The following is a 23,942-nucleotide window of genomic DNA, read 5'->3' as shown; positions in this document are numbered from 1 at the left end:
GCTTTACAGAATAGCATATATAATGCTAAACAGTACTTTGGTCTTTAATAGGCTTCATGATTGCAGTGATACCTGTACAGTCCAAGCTGAGGCATCACCAGAAGTTAAGCTCTTCAGACCAAATTTGTGATATTAATTACAAGTCACATAATAAAGTTTGCGGTGTTACTTTATGGAATTATATTTCATGGTGAATATTTACTGAGCAAGTTATGTGAATACATTTCTTATCTTTGGCTGTAATTCTGTGGTTCACATATGAAAAGACATACTTTAATACAAGATGTTGCACGCTTTGAGTGTGTGCTAACCATTTTGGAAACTAATCTAGCATTCCAGATTTCAGAGGACAAGTCTTAAGACCACAATCTCACAGCATTAGAGTTGTCCTATATGATGACGATATCATAGAAAAGGTACAAAGTGCAAGAAAATTTGAATATTTTCAGAAAGCAAGATTTAGTCAAATCTACCTGTTCTTCACTTGACAGCAGTACTATTTATACATATGCTTAAATAATCTGATATTTCTATGACTGCATGTTTCAAATAGGCACCTAGTTAAATAAATTAAACAGATTTTCAAATACCATAACTGAGAAGTTTACTACTGTCAGATGCTTAAATCCTAGTTTTTGTTAGTGCACAACAAAAAATAAGTTATATAACCACAAGGTTTTCCATTCCATTCTCCTACTGAAATCTGTTCTGTTCTTTTGAGCAGTATTTCTAATCATTCCAACCTGGGTTCATCATTTGAATATTTCATTAATTTTTTTTCAAATACGATTAACAGATACAGCAATATAGAAATTTCTATCACTGTCAAATCACAAATATTAAATTCGGGTTAATGGTCAATCTGATACTTTTCTTCAGTAACTGATATATACAATTACAAATATAGATCTTCATAAGTATTATGTGATGTTTCTGTTGGAGTAGGTAACATGGTGTTTCTATACTGAGATTACCATTAAGGCAACATGTATGTTAATGATTCAAGATAGAGGCCAAGTCTACACTTACCGGGGATCGATGCTGCTGCGATCGATGCTATGGGGGTCGAGTGAAGACCCACTAAATCAACCACAGAGCGCTCTCCAGTCGACTCTGGAACTCCACTGGAACGAGTAAGTCGACGGAAGAGCGTCTCCTGTCGACGCAGGGCAGCGCTATTCACGTAGCTGGAGTAGCGTAACAGATGACTTACTTCAATAGTGTAGACAAGGTCATAGTATCCAAGTTTAAAATAAGCTATGAACCCAAGATAGTGGGAGTAGTAAGGATATGTTTTCTATCTTTGGAGATCAGAACAAGCTCTGACTAGTCATACAGCACCCCCTGGCAGTCAGTTCATAGAGTGGACTGAAACAGTATCAGAGAGGAGGTTTTTGTACACTTTCCCTTTTAACGCAGTTTGAAAAGAGAATACTGCAGTTGGAGGGAGGGAGGATTATAAAAAGAATATACCAGCAAATTACAGGAATTAAAGTGGCTTAGCACAGCAATCGGCTCAGCAGCTGCTAAATAACTACTGCATAACTGAAAACAGAAACAGATGCAAGTAATTAAAAATAGGTATGTTAATATGAAATTTAACTCTGATATATTACACCAGCTATACTTGGGCTAAATTGAATTACTGTATTAGATCTAATTTTCCTTCATATTGCTCCACTTTGACAAAGACAGCAGCATGTAAAGCAAAGTAATGTTCAGCTGTTAGTAGTGTCACAGATTTTGACCCAACATGTGACGAGATAAAGCCATACAGCCACCAAGATTGTGTCTGCAGCAGTGAATCAATCTGTATGTCCCTGTACATGTAACGTTTTCTGCACCCAAGGAACATGATTCACCACAGGAAGAGGCAGGCAATGGTATATCCATCATCTGCCATGGGCTTCTACCAGAGAGGACAGTTTTGTTTTACTGTGGAGCTCCATCAGAACTCATTATCAGATGCACTCAGTCAACACATCTGGGGGGCATCTCCTGGGTGCCCACACCCCACTTTGCCCTGTGCTAAGCTTATACATTGTTTGGGCTACACTTTGCTGCTCCTGGGTCTCAGAGAATTGCAAGTAAGCTTGCATCGCTGTGATCCCTTCCAGGTGGACTTTACACCACTAACTGCTAGAGTTCTGCCAGCAGAACACAGGCAGTGAATTGAGCTCATTTACTTGCCACATGATGAGAAGAAATAGAACTTCCATAATTAAGGTTTAGCCAGAGTCTTCTGTTTAAGGGCCATTTTCCCCCCAAATGTCCTAAAATCCACATGTATACTCAGATTGTCAAAAACATGAGTTAGCTAAGCCTGACCTAAAACTTAATCATTCTTCCTAACCAATACACACACACTCTTCCTAGAGATTGTGAGTTAATAACCCTTTCATCATCACCTTAAGAAATCCTTTTAAGAGAGAACCTTCAGTTACCTTTGTGGAACAATGTCTGTGCCACACTGCTAGTATTCACTGGAGGAGCAGTTGAGCAGAGGACAGGGAGTGTGCATGGCAGTATGAGAATGCCAGTGCACATTTGGAGATTTGGGTGGGCACTCAGAATATGGAAGGGGTTATTAGGATGAGATGAAGTATTCTTGTACTCCACTTGTGTAGACGTTAAGTGGACATAGCATATTACGGATAGTACAACTGTCCAATTAGGAATGAAGCAAAAGTATGCTGAGCACACAATTTCTTAATCACAATGCCTGCTGCCATTTCCACAGGGCCAGAGTTAAGGTTGGGGAGCAGGCAGTGGAAGAGGGATGTTACCTTAACTCTATTTCCTGGGTTTTAGTTTACATTTAGGCACCCTCTTTGTTCTAGAAGGGCAGAAGGCAGTGCTCGGCTACCTTAAAGTGCACTGTAACATTATCAGTGTTAGTGGGTTAATCCAAATGTTGTAATCCCAAATTAAGGTTTTATACAAATTTGCATTCCATCAACCCACTTCACTGAAACAGAAGTCACTCTCCAGACAGTGATCATCCATCTAGACACACAAGGTGTGTGTTATCAGCCCTGATCTTCAGTTTTTACTTCAGAACCTGATTCCCCAGAATAATCAGCTCCACAATTTGTGGGAACTGTAGAATATTTAAATCTACCTCCCTGTGGTAATTTGGGTAACATGTCTGTACAGTTTATGAATTCTGGTTGATGCTATGAATTTATTAAAAGATTACTATATCAGGGAATACCTAACTGTGGATGTTTTATCCACCACTTGCTGACATGGGCTGAAGCATGTAACTACCAGATGAGGGACAATGGACTGTACACTCACGCAAGGAAGCTGACTGGAGCTGGAAAAAGATACTTCACCAGCCCTTGCAGACTAGGTAGAGGAAGTCAAGAGTGGAAAAACATAAGTAGCAGAACAAAGGAACCAGGTGTTGGTAGGGGGGACATATAAACTTGAGAAATTCACAGACAGGAACAGGAAGCTTTGGGCAGGAAAGGGTAAGAGATGGGCAGGCTGTTGTAGCAGGGTGTCCTGTTTAACTGCAGACCAGCCAAGGTCAGAGAAAGCTAGCTAACCTAGAGAGGCTCCATGTTTCTGAAGGTAAGTCAGTAGCTGCAGAGAAAGGATCCCAGACAGCTCTGCTCAAGGCCTGAGAGCTCACCAGAGTATCAAAGAACCTGACATAGGGAAATGTGTACAGGTGAGTTTATTATTTTGTGTAGATCTATTTCTTGTGCTATTAAGCAAAGAGCAATGGTGTTTTGGAAATCTGTGCCAGGTCTGTCTCTTTCTGATGGCTTTCACTATCCTGAAGAAGTGAGATGTAAACCCAGAATGCCTACACAGCTGGAGTTCTGGGAGAAGGTATGTTTAACCTACAGGGGACACGGGATCAGCATTGGTCCCAGGGATGAGGTAGTTGGACTCCTGGGTCTCATCCCTCAGAAAGGGGTGTTAGGCAGAGAAGCTGTACCCTGAGTGTATGCCTAGAGGTCCAAGCAAGGGCCAGTGCCTGGACTCTTAAGGCTCTGGAGGCTAAAAGTCACACAGGGCCCAGTAAGGTGGATTCCCAGCACAGCAATCTACTGAGTGTCCAACACAGGAACTCAACCAGATCGGACACATTAAACTCTACCTCCCAATCTGCATTTGGCTCCAAAATGCACTCATTTTTAGCTTGTATGTATGGTATGAGCAATTACAAGTGGGGCTGGTAGCACCACCTATTAAGTTTGCAGATACTTCCCGTCGTAAAATCTTGTTTTCAGTTGTGTATAACTTTGCCAGACTTTAACCATTTATACTGAAGTTTTCCTTACTATATATACATGCGTATTGAGACTGTGCCGAGGTGATATGAAATCCCTGATGTTATCTAAAACTTGCCTCTGCTAAGCTATTGTCCTGAAGTATTTAAAAGCTAAGACAAGGTCACAGTGGCCATGAGCATTTTTAACCAGTGGCATCTAGATCTGCTCTAAGCCATTTTATGACAGCACTTAATGCCATTTGGCAGTCGATACTTGAAAACTCACAGTCACTTTTTCCAATGGTGCTAGCAACAAAGGAAATTTTACGTAGGGATAGAGTTAGTGTAAGAAACCTCCTTGACTAAGTGGCAGCTGCTGTATATAACACTCCTTAAACCCCATTGACTTTAGAAAAAGGAAACAAGGAGTGTAAAGATATTCTGTCGAAACAAGCCAAATAAATTTTTCAAGACCTTTGCTTTTTTAGAAACTGGAAAATTGTCAAGAGTTTCATTCAGCAAGGACTATGAATCAAACTATCAGGAAAATGAAAAGTATTGTGGATCTGAATAAGAGTTAATATGATCAAGTATAATGCTGTCTTAGTTTTGGAGGGTATCATTGTTTGATGATTTGAGTATCAGCAACTTTAGACAGGAAACTTCTTAATGTTTATATACATTAAGTCATTAATTTGTATTACTTATTGACCTAAAATGGAGCTAAATTTTAATTATAAAGGTTAATTATCCAAGTTCTACAGAATAATAGCACTTAAAACATCCTTATGTATCGTGACTGATACCAGTGAAGTGAAATACACTTCAAAATATGAAACCATTTTTAAAGTCACTCTGACCTGTTCCTCCTACTCATACCACCAGTTTACTCACTTGTAGTCATGATACCTGGCGAACATGCTGGTATCCCATGATCAACTGCCCATCTGTAAGCTCCTTCACCAACCAAAAAGCTAAAACACACAGAAGAAGGAGTTTAAACAAAAAAACTAGCAAGTGCTTCTTCCCGGGCAAATTGTTTGGTTTGGTGGCTTTTAAATGGCTTTTGAAAGAAAGTCCCCACTACCTGTAGAATTGACCCTTTGCGTAGTTTTACTATGAGAGAGGACATGTAGTTATGAGACAGTTTATTTCTTACAACCAGTCCCTTCCCATGTCCTATCACATTTAAAATAAGTTACCAAATCACCTGCAAGAGCTTCTTTTCTTTAAAAAAAAGTCTTCTGCTTTTTTAGACTGCTGATGACGTTGAAGACTCACATACATCAAATGAATAGGGATAAAATGGAAATACATTTCCAGTTAAGCATATTTCAGAATATTTAAGGGTATGCAGTAAATGATTTCTGACAATCAGTTTCCTTTCCCCTATATTTCCCAGGATAAAGATCACATGCAGTTTCAAACCCTGGCTGTTTTTGCAAAACATTTGATGAATCTGCTGAATTTGAAAAAGATTTGCAAAACCATGTCTGAAGTACTGATTTTTCACATGGCCAGTGTCAACAATTGTATTACAGTAGTAAGATAGTAGGCACTATGTGCATGCAAGCAGCAGTTACTAAAAGGCTTTAGAACTCTGGAAATAAATATTTTAATTGGCTGTTAATAGTTATACCCATGTTTATAAGCCTTAGTAAATGCAGGGAATCAGATGCAATTTAGAACATAAGTATATCCATACTGGATCAGGCCTAACATCTATCTAGAACAATATCCTGTCTTCCAACAATGCCCAATGCCAGATGCTTCAAAGGGAATGAACAGAGTAGGGCAATTATCAAGTGATCCATCCCCTGTCATCCAGTCCCAGCATCTGGCAGTTTAAGTAGTATTTTTGATTAATTGAGATTTTAAAGTTTGCTTTTTCATACACTAGCTCTTAGCATCGTCTCCTGATTTCACTGTTACCTGATGCGCTATTGACAAGCATAATTAAGTTTCTTTCAAAATATGTATGCTACTTAAAGTCTGCAAGGTACTTCTTATTCCCTCTTCAACATTTAGACAGATTTATATTAAGAAAAATGTTGCATTTTTAATGCACTGTAAAGATGTTCTACATTGTTCAGCTGCATCTTTAATAAACTGTTTCCCAGTTGGAAAGGATAACTCTTTTGGTTAACAAAACGTTGTAATCTTTATTTTCCAACTTTAGGTTAAAAGATGGAATCGCCATAAAGATAGGGAGTAAGATAAAGGATTTCAAAATCCATTATTGTTTTAACTCTATACAAATCTTAAGTTTAACACTTAGAAAAACTGTATCTTGTCATAAGAAAAGGCAAACAAACCAGGTTTCTTAAAATGACTTTTTTCCTTTTTTCTAACTAACAAGTTTACAGGACTTCTTAAAAATCAAATTAGGAAGAAGAATTTAGTAATAGTACAAATCTGTGTCAACAGCCATGAAGAAAGAAATTAACACTCAACATAGTATCATCTTCTATCCACAATATTTCATTCTATTCACAGCTGCACCAAGCGCACAATAATATGTTCCAAGATGAGAGAACAAAGCAAGTCTTCCTTTTAGAGGCACGCTATTGCTCATGTGTAACAAACAGCATCAGCCTTCTGTGGATAAGAATAACCTTCAAATATTGCATTCATTAAAGACCAAAGGCTAAAGGAAAGTCAAGCAGAACAAAGCAATTACCAAGGTGGAATTCTGCCAGCAGAGAGTTTTCCCTTCTGCCCTTCACACAACAACCTATTTGCAACTGAAACAGGATTCTTGATTCCTGAAAAGAAATAGGAACAAAAATTTTAAATGTTGTTTCACAACTGTTGCAGGGTTTATTTTCACTAACCAACATTAGGAATTCAGTTTCCTGTTGATATTACAAGTTCGCATGACATTTGTTAAGGCAAAAGATATTGCCTGCAATATCAGAGATCTCAATATAATGGTAAACTGATAACTGTACAAAGGCTTGGCACTTGCCGTTAAAGTTAGCATTTTCTTTAGGAGTGCACTGAAATGTGACTGCCCCACTAGAAGAGTCCAGAAATTCGAAGTTAAAAGGGAAGGGGCAAAACACTGTAGCAAGAAAGGGACACTTCTTTTCTGGCCTCCTATAAATCATGAAGCAGTTTAAAAAAAAAAAAAAAAGCAAGTCCATTCTTTCTCAAAGCCTTTTGTAGTCACCTTTAAAACAGCCACAAGAGAAGGCAACAGGTTCAGGGTGAGCCTCTTCTTGATTCTCAGAGATGTTTGCTCATTTATTTCTCCATTTCTATGATTACCAGCTTTATGGTATGGTAGGATATGGGGGAAAAACAAAATAGGACACTTTGCAGACCTCAGTGGCCTCCACTGGTTTTACTACATGTATTCACTTTCAAAGACAGAAAAATCTATAATGGCCCTTGTAAAAGCGAGTAAGTCAGTAGCACACTTTCTATGATATTTTTCAACATCTCAGATGTTTTGAGGCTTGAGCAACTTGATGCTGTCTCTTGAAAAGTGTGTTTCATAGGATTCTACAAGTGAAGAGACATTTTAAATTGACCAGAACAGAGATGTTGTGTTAACAGCAAGGTTCACAGAGAGCGTTACAGGAACACATTTGTAAAGTACTTTTCTAATTTTTTACGTCAGAGTTGTGACAAAAAAAAAAAAAAATCTTAAACTCAATATGCCTTGGCCAGTGAGAGTAACAACAAACGTCTGTCTCAGACAGCTCTGGAAAAGTTGTGTCAGATACTGTATGTTTCAAATGAAATGTAAAAAGTGTACACTTACACACCATAACATGGAATTAAATCAAGTCTGCAAGTAGACAGACTGTAAAAGCAGATTAAGCCATATTACTGGTTTCATTTTACATATTGTATTAGCATCTCGACACTATTTATACTCTACAGCATAGCCAAGGCCCCAAGCCTAAAAGGTGCTCCACTTGAACAAACCTGTATCCACGGGAGCACCTTTCAGGATCAGAGACTGAATTACCTTCATGACAAACTAGAACGCTAAAAAAAGAGTACTTAAAGCAAAGTACAGAGTTTTATAGTAGTTATGGGCCCAATCCTCCATCCACTGACTTCAATGGGAGTATTTCGGAGTGAAATTGAGAGCTCTCCTCTTAAGGGAAAGCATTAATCATCTTTAAACCTGAACTGTATTTATGCTTTATAATATACAGTTAACATACCACTCAGTGCTCCAACTGCTCCAAAATTTAATGACTTTCCATCCATTATACTGGCATCACATTCTATCTCACCCAAAAGGTTTAGGTTAGATCCCATTCCTGCATTTGTAAAGGGGGAATCCTAAAAACATAAGAACAGGCCACAGAGTAAGATACATACACATACCATGACTTCATAGATCCGAAACTCAGTATCATTAGACTGACCACACTCACCTGGACAAAATCTATGGAACTTTCTGCAGCAAGTAACTGAATTGCTATAGAAAAGAAAGCTTCCCTAGATGCTCATCTTGGATATGTTACAGTGTAAACTCTATATACATTACGATGGTGTATTTAAAATGCACTGTGCTACCATAAAGGATGACTCTAGCCATACAGCAATCCAGGAAAACCCTTTGTTCAAGACTAGATTTGTGGCACAAGCAAAATTTCGCCAAGGAAAAAACCAATCAGTGCATTTGGCACCAAGAACCCTCTACCAACTAATTCAGATACACAAGTGCAGCCTCCACTGTAGAGGCCACACACACAGTCTTTTCAACTAAACACTGAGTACTAGGACTGGTGATGACTTACTGAGGCAAAAAGAAAAGGAGGACTTGTGGCACCTTAGAGGCTAACAAATTTATTTGAGCATAAGCTTTCATAAGCTACAGCTCACTTCATCGGATGCGTGCAGTGGAAAATACAGTGGAGAGATTTTATATACACAGAGAACATGAAACAATGGGTGTTACCATACACACTGTAACGAGAGTGATCACTTAAGGAGAGTGGGCGGGAGGGGGGGAAAAAAGAGAACCTTTTGTACTGATATTCAAGGTGGGCCATTTACAGCAGTTGACAAGAATGTGTGAGGAACAGAAGGGGGCGGGAATAAACATGGGGAAACAGTTTTACTTTGTGTAATGACACATCCACTCCCAGTCTTTATTCAAGCCTAAGTTAATTGTATCCAGTTTGCAAATTAATTCTAATTCAGCAGTCTCTCATTGTTTTTGAAGTTTTTTGTTGAAGAATTGCCACTTTTAGGTCTGTAATCTGATTCAGACGTCAAGAATTATAACATTCAAAAACCAGTCGGAGAACACTTCAATCTCTTTGGTCACTCGATTTCTGCGTCTGTTTGACCATTCACCTGGAGACGGTCATTTTGATGGGCATGTAATTTCTTCCATAGGTGGAAAAGTACAATTCCATGCTTAGTCTGTGTTCTCTTAACAAAGTTGCAACGCTAGTGTATATTTGTTATGACTGATAATCTACATTTCTACAGCCCTTTCATCCTCAAGGATCCCAACCAAGTAGAGTCATCTACACAATCACAGATTTTTAAAAAACAGAATTATTCCAGTAGTGCTGCCTATTTTCATACTACCCACCACTCGATAACTAGTTCAGTTTTTGCTACACTGAACTTGAATTGGCAGCAAGACATTCAGGAAATGTCACACTGTCCAACACAAACAAAATGGGGTGGGGAGGGAGAACAGGGAAGGAAAGGTTAAGTCCAAATCTTAAGCACATCTTCTCCCTTTAAGTTTTGTATCTCCATTTCTGTGACTGAAGTGAAACTGCCTCGGGGGTGGCACAAGAGAGCTGTTTCACATCAGTGCTAGACAACTAATTGTAACTGGAGAAGAGACCATAATTAAATGTTCAAAATGAATTTAACTGAGTAGTGTTAATCAAGTTTTGTTTCAGTTCCTTACAGAATTGCCCTAGAAAAGGATTAGCGTACACTAACCTTGGTCCTAATAAACTAAAAGGATGATACAAAAACGCAGTTTAGACAGAGATGGTGAGTCTAGGGACTAAAATGTGGAAAATGGCAACCCTGAACACAGAAAAGAGGGGGAAGGGTTGGGAAATCCAGATCAGACAATAAGATCTCAAGCTGAGAGCAGTGTCGGGGGTGGAGGGCTATGCAGGCTTGGAGGGATTACATTTTTTAACCGGTAAATATCAGCGAAAGTCGATTTCACATTACACATGCAAACCACGAAAAAATATTTCCATCAATAATTGAAATTTACAGACAGTCAATAAAAGAAAAATGCTGCCTGAGAACTTAAGAGTCAAAATCCAGGGATTCAGACTTTTTAATTAGGCTGGTTACAAATGAGCTGGCGAACAAATAGTAAAAACTGATATGATTTAAGGATATTTATTTTGTATACTTTGACATGGGGTGTTGACAGTTTGTGACTTAATGGTTTATAAATAGGGCCCTACCAAATTCACAGCCGTGAAGAACACGACACGGACCGTGAAATCTGGTTTCCTCCACGAAATCTGGTCTTTTGTGTACTTTTATCCTATACAGATTTCGTGAGGGAGACAACATTTCTCAAACTGAGGGTCCTGACCCAAAAGAGGGCCGGTGGGAGGGGAGTCCCAATGTTATTGTGGGGGGGGGGGTGTCACAGTATTGCCACCCTTACTTCTGCGCTGCCTTCAGAACTGGATGGCCAGAGAGTGGCCGCAGCTGGCTGGGCACCCAGCTTTGAGGGCAGCACCTAGCCAGCAGCAGCACAGAGGTAAGGTTGGCCATACCATACCGTGCCACCTTTACTTCAGCGGTTGCTGGCCAAGGTCCCTGCTCCAAAGGTAGCAGCACCGAAGTAAGGGTGGCAACCCCATACCATGCCATCCTTACTTCTTGATGCTGCTGGAGGCGGTGCTCCCTTCACACCTGGGCTCCCGTCCAGCAGCAACTGCTCTTCGGCCACCCAGCTCTGAAGGCAGCGCTGCCATCAGCAGCAATGCAGAAGTAAGGGTGGCAATACTGCAATCCCCCGACATCCCCATTTGGGGTCCGGACCCTTCAGTTACAACACCATACAATTTCAGATTTAAAGAGCTGAAATCATGAAATGTATGATTTTTTAAAATCCTACAACTGTGAAATTCACCAAAATGGACTGTAAATTTGGTAGGGCCCTATTTATAAACCTTTTAACTTGTTGAATCTCAATGTCTGCTATCATAATAATTGTCTAACATCCATGATTTCCAGCACATAAGAAAATTTAAATAAAAAATAAAAATCAAAAAAACACTTTTATCATCCCTCAAAATTATTTAAAAAAAATTCTGCCAAGCCTAAAATAGGCAGTGCCATCTCACGTTTCTGAGGGCAGGGAAGCCGCACATCTACCATGGACATGTCTTTTGAAGCTAGCTGGTTGTACCGTGCGTATATTGTGCATACAACACGAATCAGAGAATAAAAGTATTTTCCCCCTCATTTACTCAGGGTAAGGCTTTGCGCTGTGTCCATGTATAGTCTCAAGTGTGTTTGTGTGGGGTTTGTTTGGGTTTTTTTGCAGCTGTCAGGGTGTAGGCAGTCTACAAAGAGAATGAGAAGGTGACTGTAGATTTGAACATAAAATTGATATAAATACACCATTATTTTATTAACTTTATAAGTGGTCTGTTATGAGAAATTCAAAGCATCTGTGTGGATACAATCATTTTAGTTTGTGAGGATGTGAAGTTCAGATGTCCTTAGTGCACAGACAAGAAAAAAATTACTTTAAAGAAATGACCGTGTCTGAACAACTTTTCACTGTAACGACCTTACTACAGAATCCTCAGAATAGAAAGTACTCACTCCACAGGCCCCTTTTACAACACTCATCTCTGTATTTCCCTGCCTTCCTCAAGTACAGCAAAGAAAGGAGCATATGGCCCCCATACTAGAAAAACAGAGCTTTCCCCACATCACACAGAACATACACAATAAGCCAAGTCAAAAATCTTTATAACACTACTCCTTTGTTATGAGTCACAACTTGTGTTAAAAAAGGAATATTTGATTAAGACAGTGGAATGTTGGCAGGCCTAACTCAGTGCACGGGGGGCCACCACCTCAACGGTCTTAGGAAAGGTGGAAGGATGAGGAACAGTAAAAGACTTTGGCAACTTTACAATCTTCCAGCTTTCAAAGGTATGAAAAACCCTGCCAGTGAAAGTCAGAGCCCCAGGGCTAAAAGGGAAGGTAAGAGTGGGTCTGAGAGGGACTGCTCCAAGATGCTTTATAAACTCTTTGGGGAAGGCAGTAAACATTTTGGCACCAGATGCCTTTAAACTTGTTTTTTCTTGTTTTTATGTTTAAGAGCAGCTGAGATGGCACTGGTGTGGATTTGTCCTATAAGCAAGGACGTGCTTGATGCTTTTGAGATTTTTCCCAATGAAGGTCCCAGCATCAATGGATGCACCATGATGTGACAGGCTCAGGACAGAAGATCCTAGGACTGAGGGATAGCCACATCAGATTGTTCCATTAGAACAAGGCTCTTAAGTGCCAAAGGAATTTGCTGCACTGACATACCAGTAAGGTGTCAGCTTGATTTCCATATTTCAGTACTTAAGCAGTTCCTAGCACCAAAGAAGGATCTTTAGAAGCAGAAATCAGCCTTGACATCCGTAAAGTTTCAGAAGCAAAAGCCCCACTTCTAAGCTACGGTTTATTTGTGCCAATAAAGCTCCAATGCTTACTGAAGACCTTGGCACTATAGTCTCTCTCTGGCAGAGACTTTAGTTCTGTGGTCATGCCTGACTGAAGAGAAAGATGGTCTGCTCCAACAGGCCTGAAAGTTGGTCCAATGACAAATCTAGGGACTGAGGGCCTCATTTCAAAAGGCATGGATCCTCTTGTCTACCGGTATGGTCCCATGGCATGCTGTTCTGTATATTGGGCCTTGAAATCTGGACAAAATGAGCTCCCCTGTCCGAACAGAAAATGGCACTGTGCATCCACTTCTGGGACAATGTGGGAGCATGAAAAGCACCACCTACAACCATCTCTTTTTATCTGAATCTTTGGAGGCGAGATCAGCCATGACCAAAAGGTTTAAGTACCTTTGTTCAATAATAAGTGGCCAAATACTAAATAGGCTATCGTACACTTTAACAAAAATAAGGAGAGTTTTAAAATGAAAAGTGAATTCTTCCCTCCAGGCATACAAAGATATTCTTAACACCCACAGACACCCATGGTAAAAAATGAATTGACCTGGTGGGGGCAATCAGATCTTTTTTAACCTCAGCTCCAACCATTTGGTGCTGGCAAGAAGGCAACGGTGTAACTTAGGCACCGCTTTGCAAAAAACTTCAGCAGCATCAGAGGATGTGTTATATGGGAGAATATGTAAAGGCCACTTCAAAGAATTTACCTTTTAATTTTTAAATGGAAGCAAAGCACTCCTTTATATTTCTAAGTAGTCTCAATTGATTGGGGAGGTGATCAGTGCAGTCATGAGCTTTGCAGATCAAAATGCTTGCCCTCTCATCACATAAAAGTGGAAGAGGGGAGGGAAGAAGAGAAGAAACACTGTCCATAGCATTTTAGCCAAAAGAAGCCTAGCCACATGAAATAGAAGACATTGTTTAAGAAAGCTACATCCATTGCATTTACATCGCCAGCGAAGTACATTTAACTTATGATTCTTGCATCTACTGAGATGTGAAATTTTAGCTTCTAACATAAAAATTAGATTGTCAACAAAAAAGTTGCACTTCATCCTGTAATTGCTCCTAAACTACTAAAGCTATCATTTTCTTTTTTGATTTCTTCTCTTCTTCAAGATGTACTTACAATGCTTGCCAGTTTCACAGCACACTAAATATTTTAGCTGTGGTCAAAGTTGGAAGGCTTGTAGAAGTTACTCATCTTTGACAGTCCTGGAATTACACCTAGCCAAATTGTTATAGCGCTCTACTTTCAACATATGTTAAAGTAACACTTCAGATATCTTTGATATAGTTTTGGCCAGTCTGTTTATGCAAGCTTTGTGTCTACTAAACGCTAAACGCATATAGACAGCCACCATTTAAACAATAAGATTATAAAGTTGCTTTCTTACTGGAGGGTTGGTGGCACTGAGAAGTGGCCTCTTGGGATACTTTTTCATCAGTTAAAATGTTCTTAAAGAGAATCTTAAATTAAAGTCAGATAATTCAACAAAGCACAACACATACCTATGAATCATACTATGCCAAGTCAACAAATGGAAGTCATAAGCAAATGAAACCAGTTATTTTATTTTAACTTTATAACTATAATTAACAATTTTGAAAAACTAGGTCAGAACCTCTTTAACTTTCCAGTTTTACATAGACCCCTTTACTGTAATAGTGCTGTGTTTCTCATTACAAATTAATTGTTTGTACTTAATTTTAAAAACATAGACTTTAGTTTCAGAAGTGTACATCCGTGGAGGTTAATCTTTTCCTATTAATGTAGTCAATGTAAATGTAAAACTCAATCTAGTTCTACAAAATAGGTCACATCGCACAGTTCAAGTCAGTATTTAATTGAAAGCAACAGATTTGCAGTACAGAACGTCATAGATTTAATATTAATTAGACTTGCATACTTGATAGTTTAGATTTGTTTTAGATTCTTTATGGTATCTAGTAAGAGGTAGTGAAAATGTCCTTTCTAGTTCAACTGCAACATTAAGACACAGTAAGTGGAGCGGTTCCACGAGTCAACACAAATCTGGCATTTATTTATACAGCATTTTCCATCATAGGATGAATAATCAGTTCTGAGCCCTGACTTAAGTATCATCTGTTTACAGCCTTGTAATAAGTCAGGGGAACACAAGCTAATGCTATTGCACAAACTGTGTCCATCATATGTTTAGACAGAAATCACAGTGCTTGCAACTTTGATCAGTGGAGTATTTGGCTCTGCTTGTGATTATTTTTCCCCTTCTACATGATCAAGACTTAAAATATTTATCTGGGTGTTCTTTAGTGTCTCTTTCCAGCACCTGGACAGTGATGCTCTGAAGTGCTATAGAGATACATAAAAGCTTAATCATATGGAGTTCTTCTGGTCTTCCATAAAAAAGAACAACAGCGTGTGGTTATTGTACACTGCAAGTCAAAAAATTAACCCAACTCTTGTGTTCCAAGACAAATTCAACAGTCAGCTCATATGTGGCAACTGGTAACAGAACTGTGCTGGTAACAGAATTGTGCAAAAGCGAATGGCTATGTGACCATCTCCTTAAAGAATCATGCAGTGTTTTAATGATCAGTCTTATGAAGTATCCACTAATTTATTACTGCAACATAAAGAGACTTTGGAGTTAGCATCTTCATTTGTTATATTCAATTATGCAGCTCACTGAAATTCTGGGAAACACATTCACCCACGCTGCCATGATCAGGTTGCCAAATATGATGGATGACACTTTATAAAATTCAGCAGTGTAGTATTAGGTTATATGAACAGCATTCACAGTTAGTTGCTGTTCGTTAGTTTGTACATGTAAGCTATTTTGCTCACATAACTGCTAACATTTTATCTTAATCATGGAATTTATTGCACTGGAGATGTTCATGCAGTCACGCAGAGATGGACTGTTCTTTCTCCACTTAGAGGCTGCAAAAATAAAAAAACCAGCCAGCATACCACAAGCAAACTGTCAGCTCGCTCATAAAAGATCAAGAGCAAATTTTGTTCCTCAGCAACTCTTTGAAGTGATGCCTTTTGGACTGGCTGGAATTCCATGTAATAGGAGTTGTGTAACTAAGCAGAACTGGGAAAAATCCATCTTTGTGACACTTGTCTGAAAAGATAGTTGGATCTTCCAAAATTCTGACGAGAAAGTAGTTTGTGAAACACAGAATAAAAAAATATCTAGACAACTGGAAAAAGAGCTATAAGCTATAATCTATTCTATAGTTTTCAGAATTTGAGAAGGAGCATCAGTACTCAGGATTTTATTGCAGGCTAGAAAGGTTCTTTGTACTTCAGCTGAAAAGATTTGTTCATACTGTCTTATAATGAGGGCTGTCAAGCGATTAAAAAAATTGTGATTAATTGCACTGTTAAACAACAATAGTATACCATTTATTTAAAATATTTTTGGGTGTTTTCTATATTTTCAAATATATTGATTTCAATTACAACACAGAATACAAAGTCTCCAGTGCTCACTTAATATTTATTTTTGATTACAAGTATTTGCACTGTAAAAAAACAAAAGAAATAGTATTTTGCCATTCACCAAATATGAGTACTAACTATATTGAAATCTCTTTATTATGAAAGTTGAACTTACAAAGAATTATGTACAAAATAAACTGCATTCAAAAATAAAACAATGTAAAATTTTAGAGCCTGCAAGTCCACTCAGTCCTACTTCTTGTCCAGCCAACTGCTCAGACAAACAAATTTGTTTACATTTGCAGGAGATAATGCTGCCCACTTCTTGTTTACGTCACCCAAAAGTGAGAACGTGCATTCTCATGGCACTGTCGTAGCTGGCATCGCAAGATATTTACATGCCAGATGTGCTAAAGATTCATATGTCCCTTCATGCATTCCAGGGCAAATGCGTCCATGCTGATGATGGGGTTCTACTCTATAACAATCCAAAGCAGTGTGGACCAATGCATGTTCATTTTCATTATCTGAGTCAGATGCCACCAGCAGAAGCTTGATTTTCTTTTTTGTGGTTCGGGTTCTGTAGTTTCCACATCAGAGTGTTGCTATTTTAAGATTCCTGTAAGCATGCTCCACACCCCGTCCGGGTCAGATTTTGGAAGGCACTTGAGATTATTAAATCTTGGGTCGAGTGCTGTAACTATCTTTAGAAATCTCACATTGGTACCTTCTTTACGTTTTGTCAAATCTGCAGTGAAAGTGTTCTTAAAATGAACCACATGTGCTGGGTCATCATCCAAGACTACTATAATATAAAGTATATGGCAGAAAGCAGATAAACAGAGCAGGGGACATTGAACTCCTTGGGGGAGAATTGTGTCACAAATTTAATTAATGCTTTATTTTTTTAAACGAACGTCATCAGCATGGAAGCATGTCCTCTGGAATGGTGACGGAAGCAAAAAGGGAAAACTAATGTTTAGCTTATCTGGCACGTGAATACCTGGCAATATCGGCTACAAAAGTAGGAGCATTGCCAGCAGATCGAGGGAAGTGATTATTCCCCTCTATTCGGCACTGGTGAGGCCACAGCTGGAGTATTGCGTCAGTTTTGGGCCCCCCACCACAGAAAGAATGTGGACAAATTGGAGAGAGTCCAGCGGAGGGCAAAGAAAACGATTAGGGGGCTGGGGCACATGACTTATGAGGCGAGGCTGAGGGAACTGGGCTTATTAGTCTGCAGAAGAGAAGAGTGAGGGGGGATTTGATAGCAGCCTTCAACTACCTGAGGGGGGGGGTCCAAAGAGGATGGAGCTCGACTGTTTTCAGTGGTGGCAGATGACAGAACAAGGAACAACCGTCTCAAGTTGCAGTGGGGGAGGTCTGGATTGGCTATTAGGAAAAACTATTTCACTAGGAGGATGGTGAAGCACTGGGATGAGCTACCTAGGGAAGTGGTGGAATCTCCATCCTTAGAGGTTTTAAAGGGCCGGGTTGACAATGGCCTGGCTGGGATGATTTAGTTGGAATAGGTCTTGCTTTGAGCAGGGAGTTGGACTAGATGACCTCCTGAGGTCTCTTCTTACCCTAATCTTCTATGATTCTAAGAAGAGGACAGCATTATCTCCTATAAATGTAAACAAATGTGTTTGTCTTAGAGATTGACTGAACAAGAAGGAGGACTGAGTGGACTTGTAGGCTCTGAAGTTTTACATTGTTTTGTTTTTGTACACTTTTTTATTTCAATTACAGCAGAATACAATATATATGAAAAGGTAGAAAAACATCCAAATTATTTAATAAATTTCAATTGGTATTCTATTGTTTAACAGTGCTATTAAAACTGCAATAATCGCAATTAATTTTTTAATCGTGAATCGCGATTAATTTTTCTGAGTTAATCGCAAGTTAACTGCGATTGACAGCCCTACTTATAATTAAAATCAATACTATAACAGCAAAATAAGTTAACGAGTTGACTTAATTTACATACAGATTTTCACAATACATTCTGGCTAAATCAGAATACTCACAGTCTTAGGTGATATTCTTGCTACATAAAGACAAGAGGGATGGAGTTACTTCATTAAACGGACAGTCAACATGAAAACTGCAGTTTTAATGTACTGAAGTTACAAAATGACTATAAATGGAAGAGAGGAGAATACGTTTCTCTATTCTGTTTATTTTGCTGACTTGCAACATTGAATAAACATCAGGAGGAAAATTGTGGTAGACTACTCTGCTCATCAAGCAAAATGGAACTTTCTATCTTAAGCGTAAAGCTTATGTGTGAAGGAGACAGCTTCCTTGGGTGCTGGTATGAGACTGTGAAACAAACTCTACAGGAAGTAAGGACCATCAAACCTCACTACGCTGACTCTACTCCTCCTCACACTCTCTGTCACAGGGCCAGAAAGGGTTACACAGCTAGCAGGCTAATTGACCCAGATTCAACCTTTATAGACATATTAGTAGATGATAGTTATGTTTTTGTGTGTTTACATGTATATTGTTACGGGTTAACCATGTAACCAAATAGTTTCTGTCTATCGCTGTATTCTGTTAATTCAGAGATCAAAAGAAGATATTAACATTTAAACAAACTGTGATTGTAGTGATATCACTGTCTTCATTTCTCTTTGAAGTATGTAGCAAATCACATGTAAATGGCTGGAGATAGGCAATTGCCTTATGTTAATCCACGTAGCTAATTACTGGTGATGTTTAGGAAATAAGAAGTTATTTCAAAGACACTACTGTCCACCCCAAGGACTGCATCCTGTCAAGAGGCTGCCAGTAATCTCTATAAAAAACTCTTGGGACCTGATCCTTTCATCTCAAATCGGTTTATGCTTCACAAAGGGAAGCTTGAGCCACAAGACTGAGGTCTCCAGTTCCATTCTGGTTTGCCCTGTGTGACAGGGTCGGGCCAGATGGCTACCGGAGAGTAATAGAAAGCAGATATATTAGTCCCAGGTTAAGTAGGTCCCTTTTCCCTGGGTAGGGTAACAGGAAAGGTTCCAGAACAATCAGGATCTTTCTGAAGACAATTAAGACAGGCTGATTAGAACACCTGCAGCCAATCAAGAAGCTGATAGAATCAATTAAGGCAGGCTAATCAGGGCACCTGGGTTTAGCTTCAGTTTGTGGTGCGCACATGAGGAGCTGGGAGCAAGAGGTACTAGGAGCTGAGACTGAGAACGCGGACTGTTGGAGGACTGAGGAGTACAAGCATTATCAGACACCAGGAGGAAGGTCCTATGGTGAGAATAAAGAAGGGGTTGAGAGGAGGGCATGGGGAAGTAGCCCAAGGAGTTGTAGGTGTCGCACAGCTGTTCCAGGAGGCACTCTAGACAGCTGCATTCCACAGGGCCCTGCGCTGGAACCCGGAGTATAGGGCGGGCCCAGGTTCTCCCCAAACCTCTCAACTCCTGGTCAGACACAGGAGGAGTTGACCTGGACTGTGGGTTCACGAAAACGGCCAAACTGAGGGCTGCCGTGAAGCTCCAAGGTGAGCAAATCCACCAATAAGCGCAAAACCCACCAAGGCAGAGGAGGAACTTTGTCACACCTGATATTGGAACATTACACTGAACCTATGGAATAATTTTGAAGGAACTCTTTGCAACTCTAAAGCTCACCAGCTCTACTATGAAACTGACCTAAGAACTCTATTCATGTCTGTATGTATAATGATCTTCTAACCCATAGTCACTCTCTCTTCTTTTTTAATAAATTTTAGTTTCGTTAATAAGAATGGACTATAAGTGTGTATTTGGGTAAGATCTGAAATATTCATTAACTGGTGGATAATGTGTCCGATCCTTTGGGATTTGTAGAACTTTTTATATGATGAACAAGATTTTCAATAATCCTCATAATATTTGACTTGGCTGTCTGGGTGTGAGCCCGAAGTCTTGGTTGCTTTAAGGGAACTGTTTTTGGCTTCTGGGTAACCGATAAGGTATTGCAGAATCTGTTTTGTTGCTGGCTTGGTGAATCTAAGTATTGGAATAATCACCAGTTTTGGGAGATTGCTCAATTAGGGCAAACTGCAAAGAATGAGGCAGACAATCTCAGCATGGCCCTCCTGGGACTCCAGTCACATCCTCCAAGTCCAAGGTGAACTTCTGACCTTGCCTTCTCCAACATATTCACACAGCAGCCTGTACATTAAAACAAGAAACCCAATACAAAACCCTATCAAAGCAAAACACTACCATTTTGGATGAGAGAGTGAAACATACATGAAAGATGTTAGTCACATCACTTATTGCACTACTGGAAGACACTCAGATACTGTGCTGATGAGAGTGGTGTGATACCCTCTATAGACCAGAATTATACCTCAGAACACAGGAAAACAAAGACTAAATAGCTAGAGTTCACAAATATGAAAATCCTGTGGTGACTGGCAACAATACAGAACCATAATATGAAATACATTGATGTATCATGGGAAGTCTAGCAAGACAGAAAGGGAAAACAGGATAGTTGATAGGAATAACTCATGGTACCTTAAACATTCACACTTTAAAAAGTTAGAGCTTCTGAAACAACACAAACACAAAACAAAAACAAAACCAGTCATGATAAAAATATATAAAATGGTAGAAGAACCTCTTGATGGAGATTTTAGATACAAATAAGACTCTTCTGGGGAGGGGAAGGACGCTCTATGAAGCATTTACATCAGAAACAATAAAGAGGACCTGACAAGGATGTTAGACCTGAAATTAGATTCACTAGTCATATTTTAGCTTACAGGAATTTCTTGAATGTAATGAAAGCATGCCATACTGCCACTCCTCTGTCTTGTGTAGAGTTTATTCTGTTGGCCAACGTTTTTTAACAGTCTCGTGTAGACAAGTAGCACAACCTTTAACATGTGCTAAGCTTGTTAAATTAAAGCTTATGGGCTTTAACTCAGTCAGCTTAATACATGTTGAAATACATTCTACCTTGTCAAACACATTAGTTAGAACATGTTGGCTAACTCATACAAACACACACCTCTTGCCCTTGTCTAGACAAGGCCTATAAGCAAATTCAGTTGTTAGTCCTCTTGCATTAAATTCCCCAAATATATCAATCTCCTTGTTGTGCAACATTTAACATTTTTCCTTGTGGAGCAAGAAGTTTTGATTTGTATGAGAGAGGAGGAATCCCTGCTTCTCACTTGGTTGCAACTGCTGCCATAAGGGAGTAAGAGAACCTGGGCCAGTCTTGCTACATCTCCCCATTTGGAGCCAGATTCTGCCACCTTTACTCACCTTACTTTGTAAGTAGGTCATGACTACTTGATGTGTCAGAAGCTACTCAGTGTAAGTCAGAATGTCAAAATGTGAATGCAAGATTGATATGGCCTTCAAGACTCCCCCACACAAACAGCTACCATTATCGCCACAACTGCAAGGAGTCGGGATCCTTTATTTTCTATTCACCACCAAAAATTTTAGACATGACTTGCATTTTCCATATTGTTCTGTATACAGTAGCTCATGTTACCTGAAGAAAGTAACTACAATTCCCTTTAAGCCAGCAAAAACTGCTCATAACTTGATATAACATATTCCTAATACAACAAGCCAGGCTTCTCCAAACAGCCCACTTCTATGCTCATATCACAACCCAAAAGGGGATGGGGTGGGGGGGAGGTTGCGAACCTGTTGTAGAGGGGTCATGGGATTGTCACCCTCACTTCTGTGCTGCCTTCAGAGCTAGACTCTAAAGGTAGCAACCACAGAGCTTCCTGCAGCCACAGGAGGTTCCTGGAGGTGGAGGTGGGTCTGATCTCCTCCCCCGCCCCCCAGAGCAGCTGTGCAGGGGAAGGACAAGTCCTGTCCCTCCCCAGCCCAGCTAGAGCTAGGAGCCGCCTTTGCTGGGGTGCTCCTAGGAACACGGGGACATCGGATTTCAAGGTCTGTGACGCATTTTTCACAGCCATGAAATTGGTAGGGCCCTACTCATATCCCAGCATGTTAAAGACATATGGACTGGAACACTGGTCTAGCTGAGAACCTTCATCAACAGAATCAAGAGTTAATGCCTCCTAAATCTCTAAGTTACTCTGTTAACAAGCTACATTCATTTAAGTACAATTGTGTGTCCTGCAATGTGCTACCTATATTCTTTTCTTGTTAAACCTCTAATTTCTAGGACGCTTAAGCAGATAAACTAGGAAATTTTAAATTTAGTTTATCTTGCTAATACATATAGGTCTAAACTGGAATGCTGAGCAGCAACTAATTCTAATACACAAAAGAGTAAATTTAAGTTGTTTCACGGTGCTCACAACAACATATCTATGAGTTTTCTTCACACTCACAGTACTGGACCTCCATGCTCCCACCCATGAAACAGCTTCCCTAACAGAATTAAAAATTAGCTGAAGTGATCATAAAGATAAAAGCCACTATCTTTGGTGATGCAAAACCCACTGCATACCCTAGAGACAGGTTCTTTCAGTTGCCTTAAATGTTTATCTTTAGTTCTTCTGTTGAAAGATGCTAAAAGTACTAAACCAAGATCTGCTATCCTAAATCAAGCAAAGAATTTTAAGGAACAGGAGAGTGTTCTGAGAATATTTTATAAGCTAAATTCAGTTATGTATAAGGCTAATTGTGGAAGCATCCACTAACAGTCATTCTCACACCTAAAGCAAAATCTAATAAAGAATTATTAAGTTTAGCAAACCATGTTAGAGTTATCATTAATTATTACAAAGTTTATTAATATGCCGTTTTGAAACAGAATGTCAATGAAGTAATGTCTATCACCTATGCCACCTCTTTTCCACAATGCAATACAACTATTCACCTTAACATGATCTCATGACTGTCAGAAGAAACAAATTAGCTTTACATTTATACAGCACCTTCCTAAAATGATCCAAAAGCGCTGAAAAATATGCAAAATATCATTCACCCTGTATAGCATTGGGCTATATGGCAGTAACATGTTCACTTGGTTTAATTCCTGAATTAAAAGTAAGAAGTACCTCTAGTTCGATTAGTGCCGCAGTCACTGCATCAGTTGCAAGAGCACCAGCCTGTAGTTTTTCAATTGCCTGTAAAACAGAATTTTTAGTTGATGAGTTTGGATTTAATTATTATATGGCTAGTTCTAATGATTTTCTTGGCAATGAGTAAGACAGAATCCCCACCACAAGAATATTCAGCCTAAGGCTTTGTCTACACTATACAGCTTATAGCGACACAGCCATGTCGCTAAAAGTCGGGCAGCGTAGCCACTGTTTGTTGGCACTTTTGCCAACAAAATGCTTCCACCCTGAACAAGCGGCATTCATGTTGTCGACGGGAGAGTGCTCCTGCCGACAACACACTGTTCACACTGACACTTGCTACAGCAAAACTTTTGTTTTTCGGGGAGGGAGGGAGGGAGGGAGGAGGTTAACACCTCTGAATGACAAAAGCTGTGTTGCTCAATTGCCAGTGTAGACATAGACTAAGAGGACAAATAAGACAAAAGGCACTGTGAGAGAAGAAAGTCTTTACAAGATTTGATATTATTGTTCTGGCATCATGAAACCACACTGCACTTGGCAAAAAAAAATGACGGTTGAATCTGATAGTAACATATGTCTCCCCCACAC

At 39.4% G+C, this 23,942-nt stretch overlaps 1 protein-coding gene across 23 annotated transcripts in view; it reads right to left on the bottom strand.

Annotated features, from left to right (window-relative positions):
* Window positions 1-23,942, bottom strand: part of TASP1 (taspase 1) — a 219,704-nt gene that overhangs the window by 179,612 nt on the left and 16,150 nt on the right. For all 23 annotated transcript variants that reach the window (XR_005224955.1, XR_005224956.1, XM_043544028.1 and 20 more), the window contains 4 exons: window positions 23,328-23,396; window positions 8,410-8,530; window positions 6,909-6,993; window positions 5,123-5,202 (listed from right to left, as the gene is read on the bottom strand). Coding sequence is in view for 21 of the 23 variants with exons in the window: in XM_043544028.1 (XP_043399963.1) it covers window positions 5,123-5,202; window positions 6,909-6,993; window positions 8,410-8,530; window positions 23,328-23,396 (355 nt within the window). In the remaining 2 variants the exon portion in view is untranslated. The remainder of the gene's footprint in view (window positions 1-5,122; window positions 5,203-6,908; window positions 6,994-8,409; window positions 8,531-23,327; window positions 23,397-23,942) is intronic.

The sequence above is a fragment of the Chelonia mydas genome, chromosome 3, assembly GCF_015237465.2.
Source record: "Chelonia mydas isolate rCheMyd1 chromosome 3, rCheMyd1.pri.v2, whole genome shotgun sequence".
NCBI classification, from domain to species: Eukaryota; Metazoa; Chordata; order Testudines; family Cheloniidae; genus Chelonia; species Chelonia mydas.
This window is presented reverse-complemented; position numbering and strand designations above follow the sequence as displayed.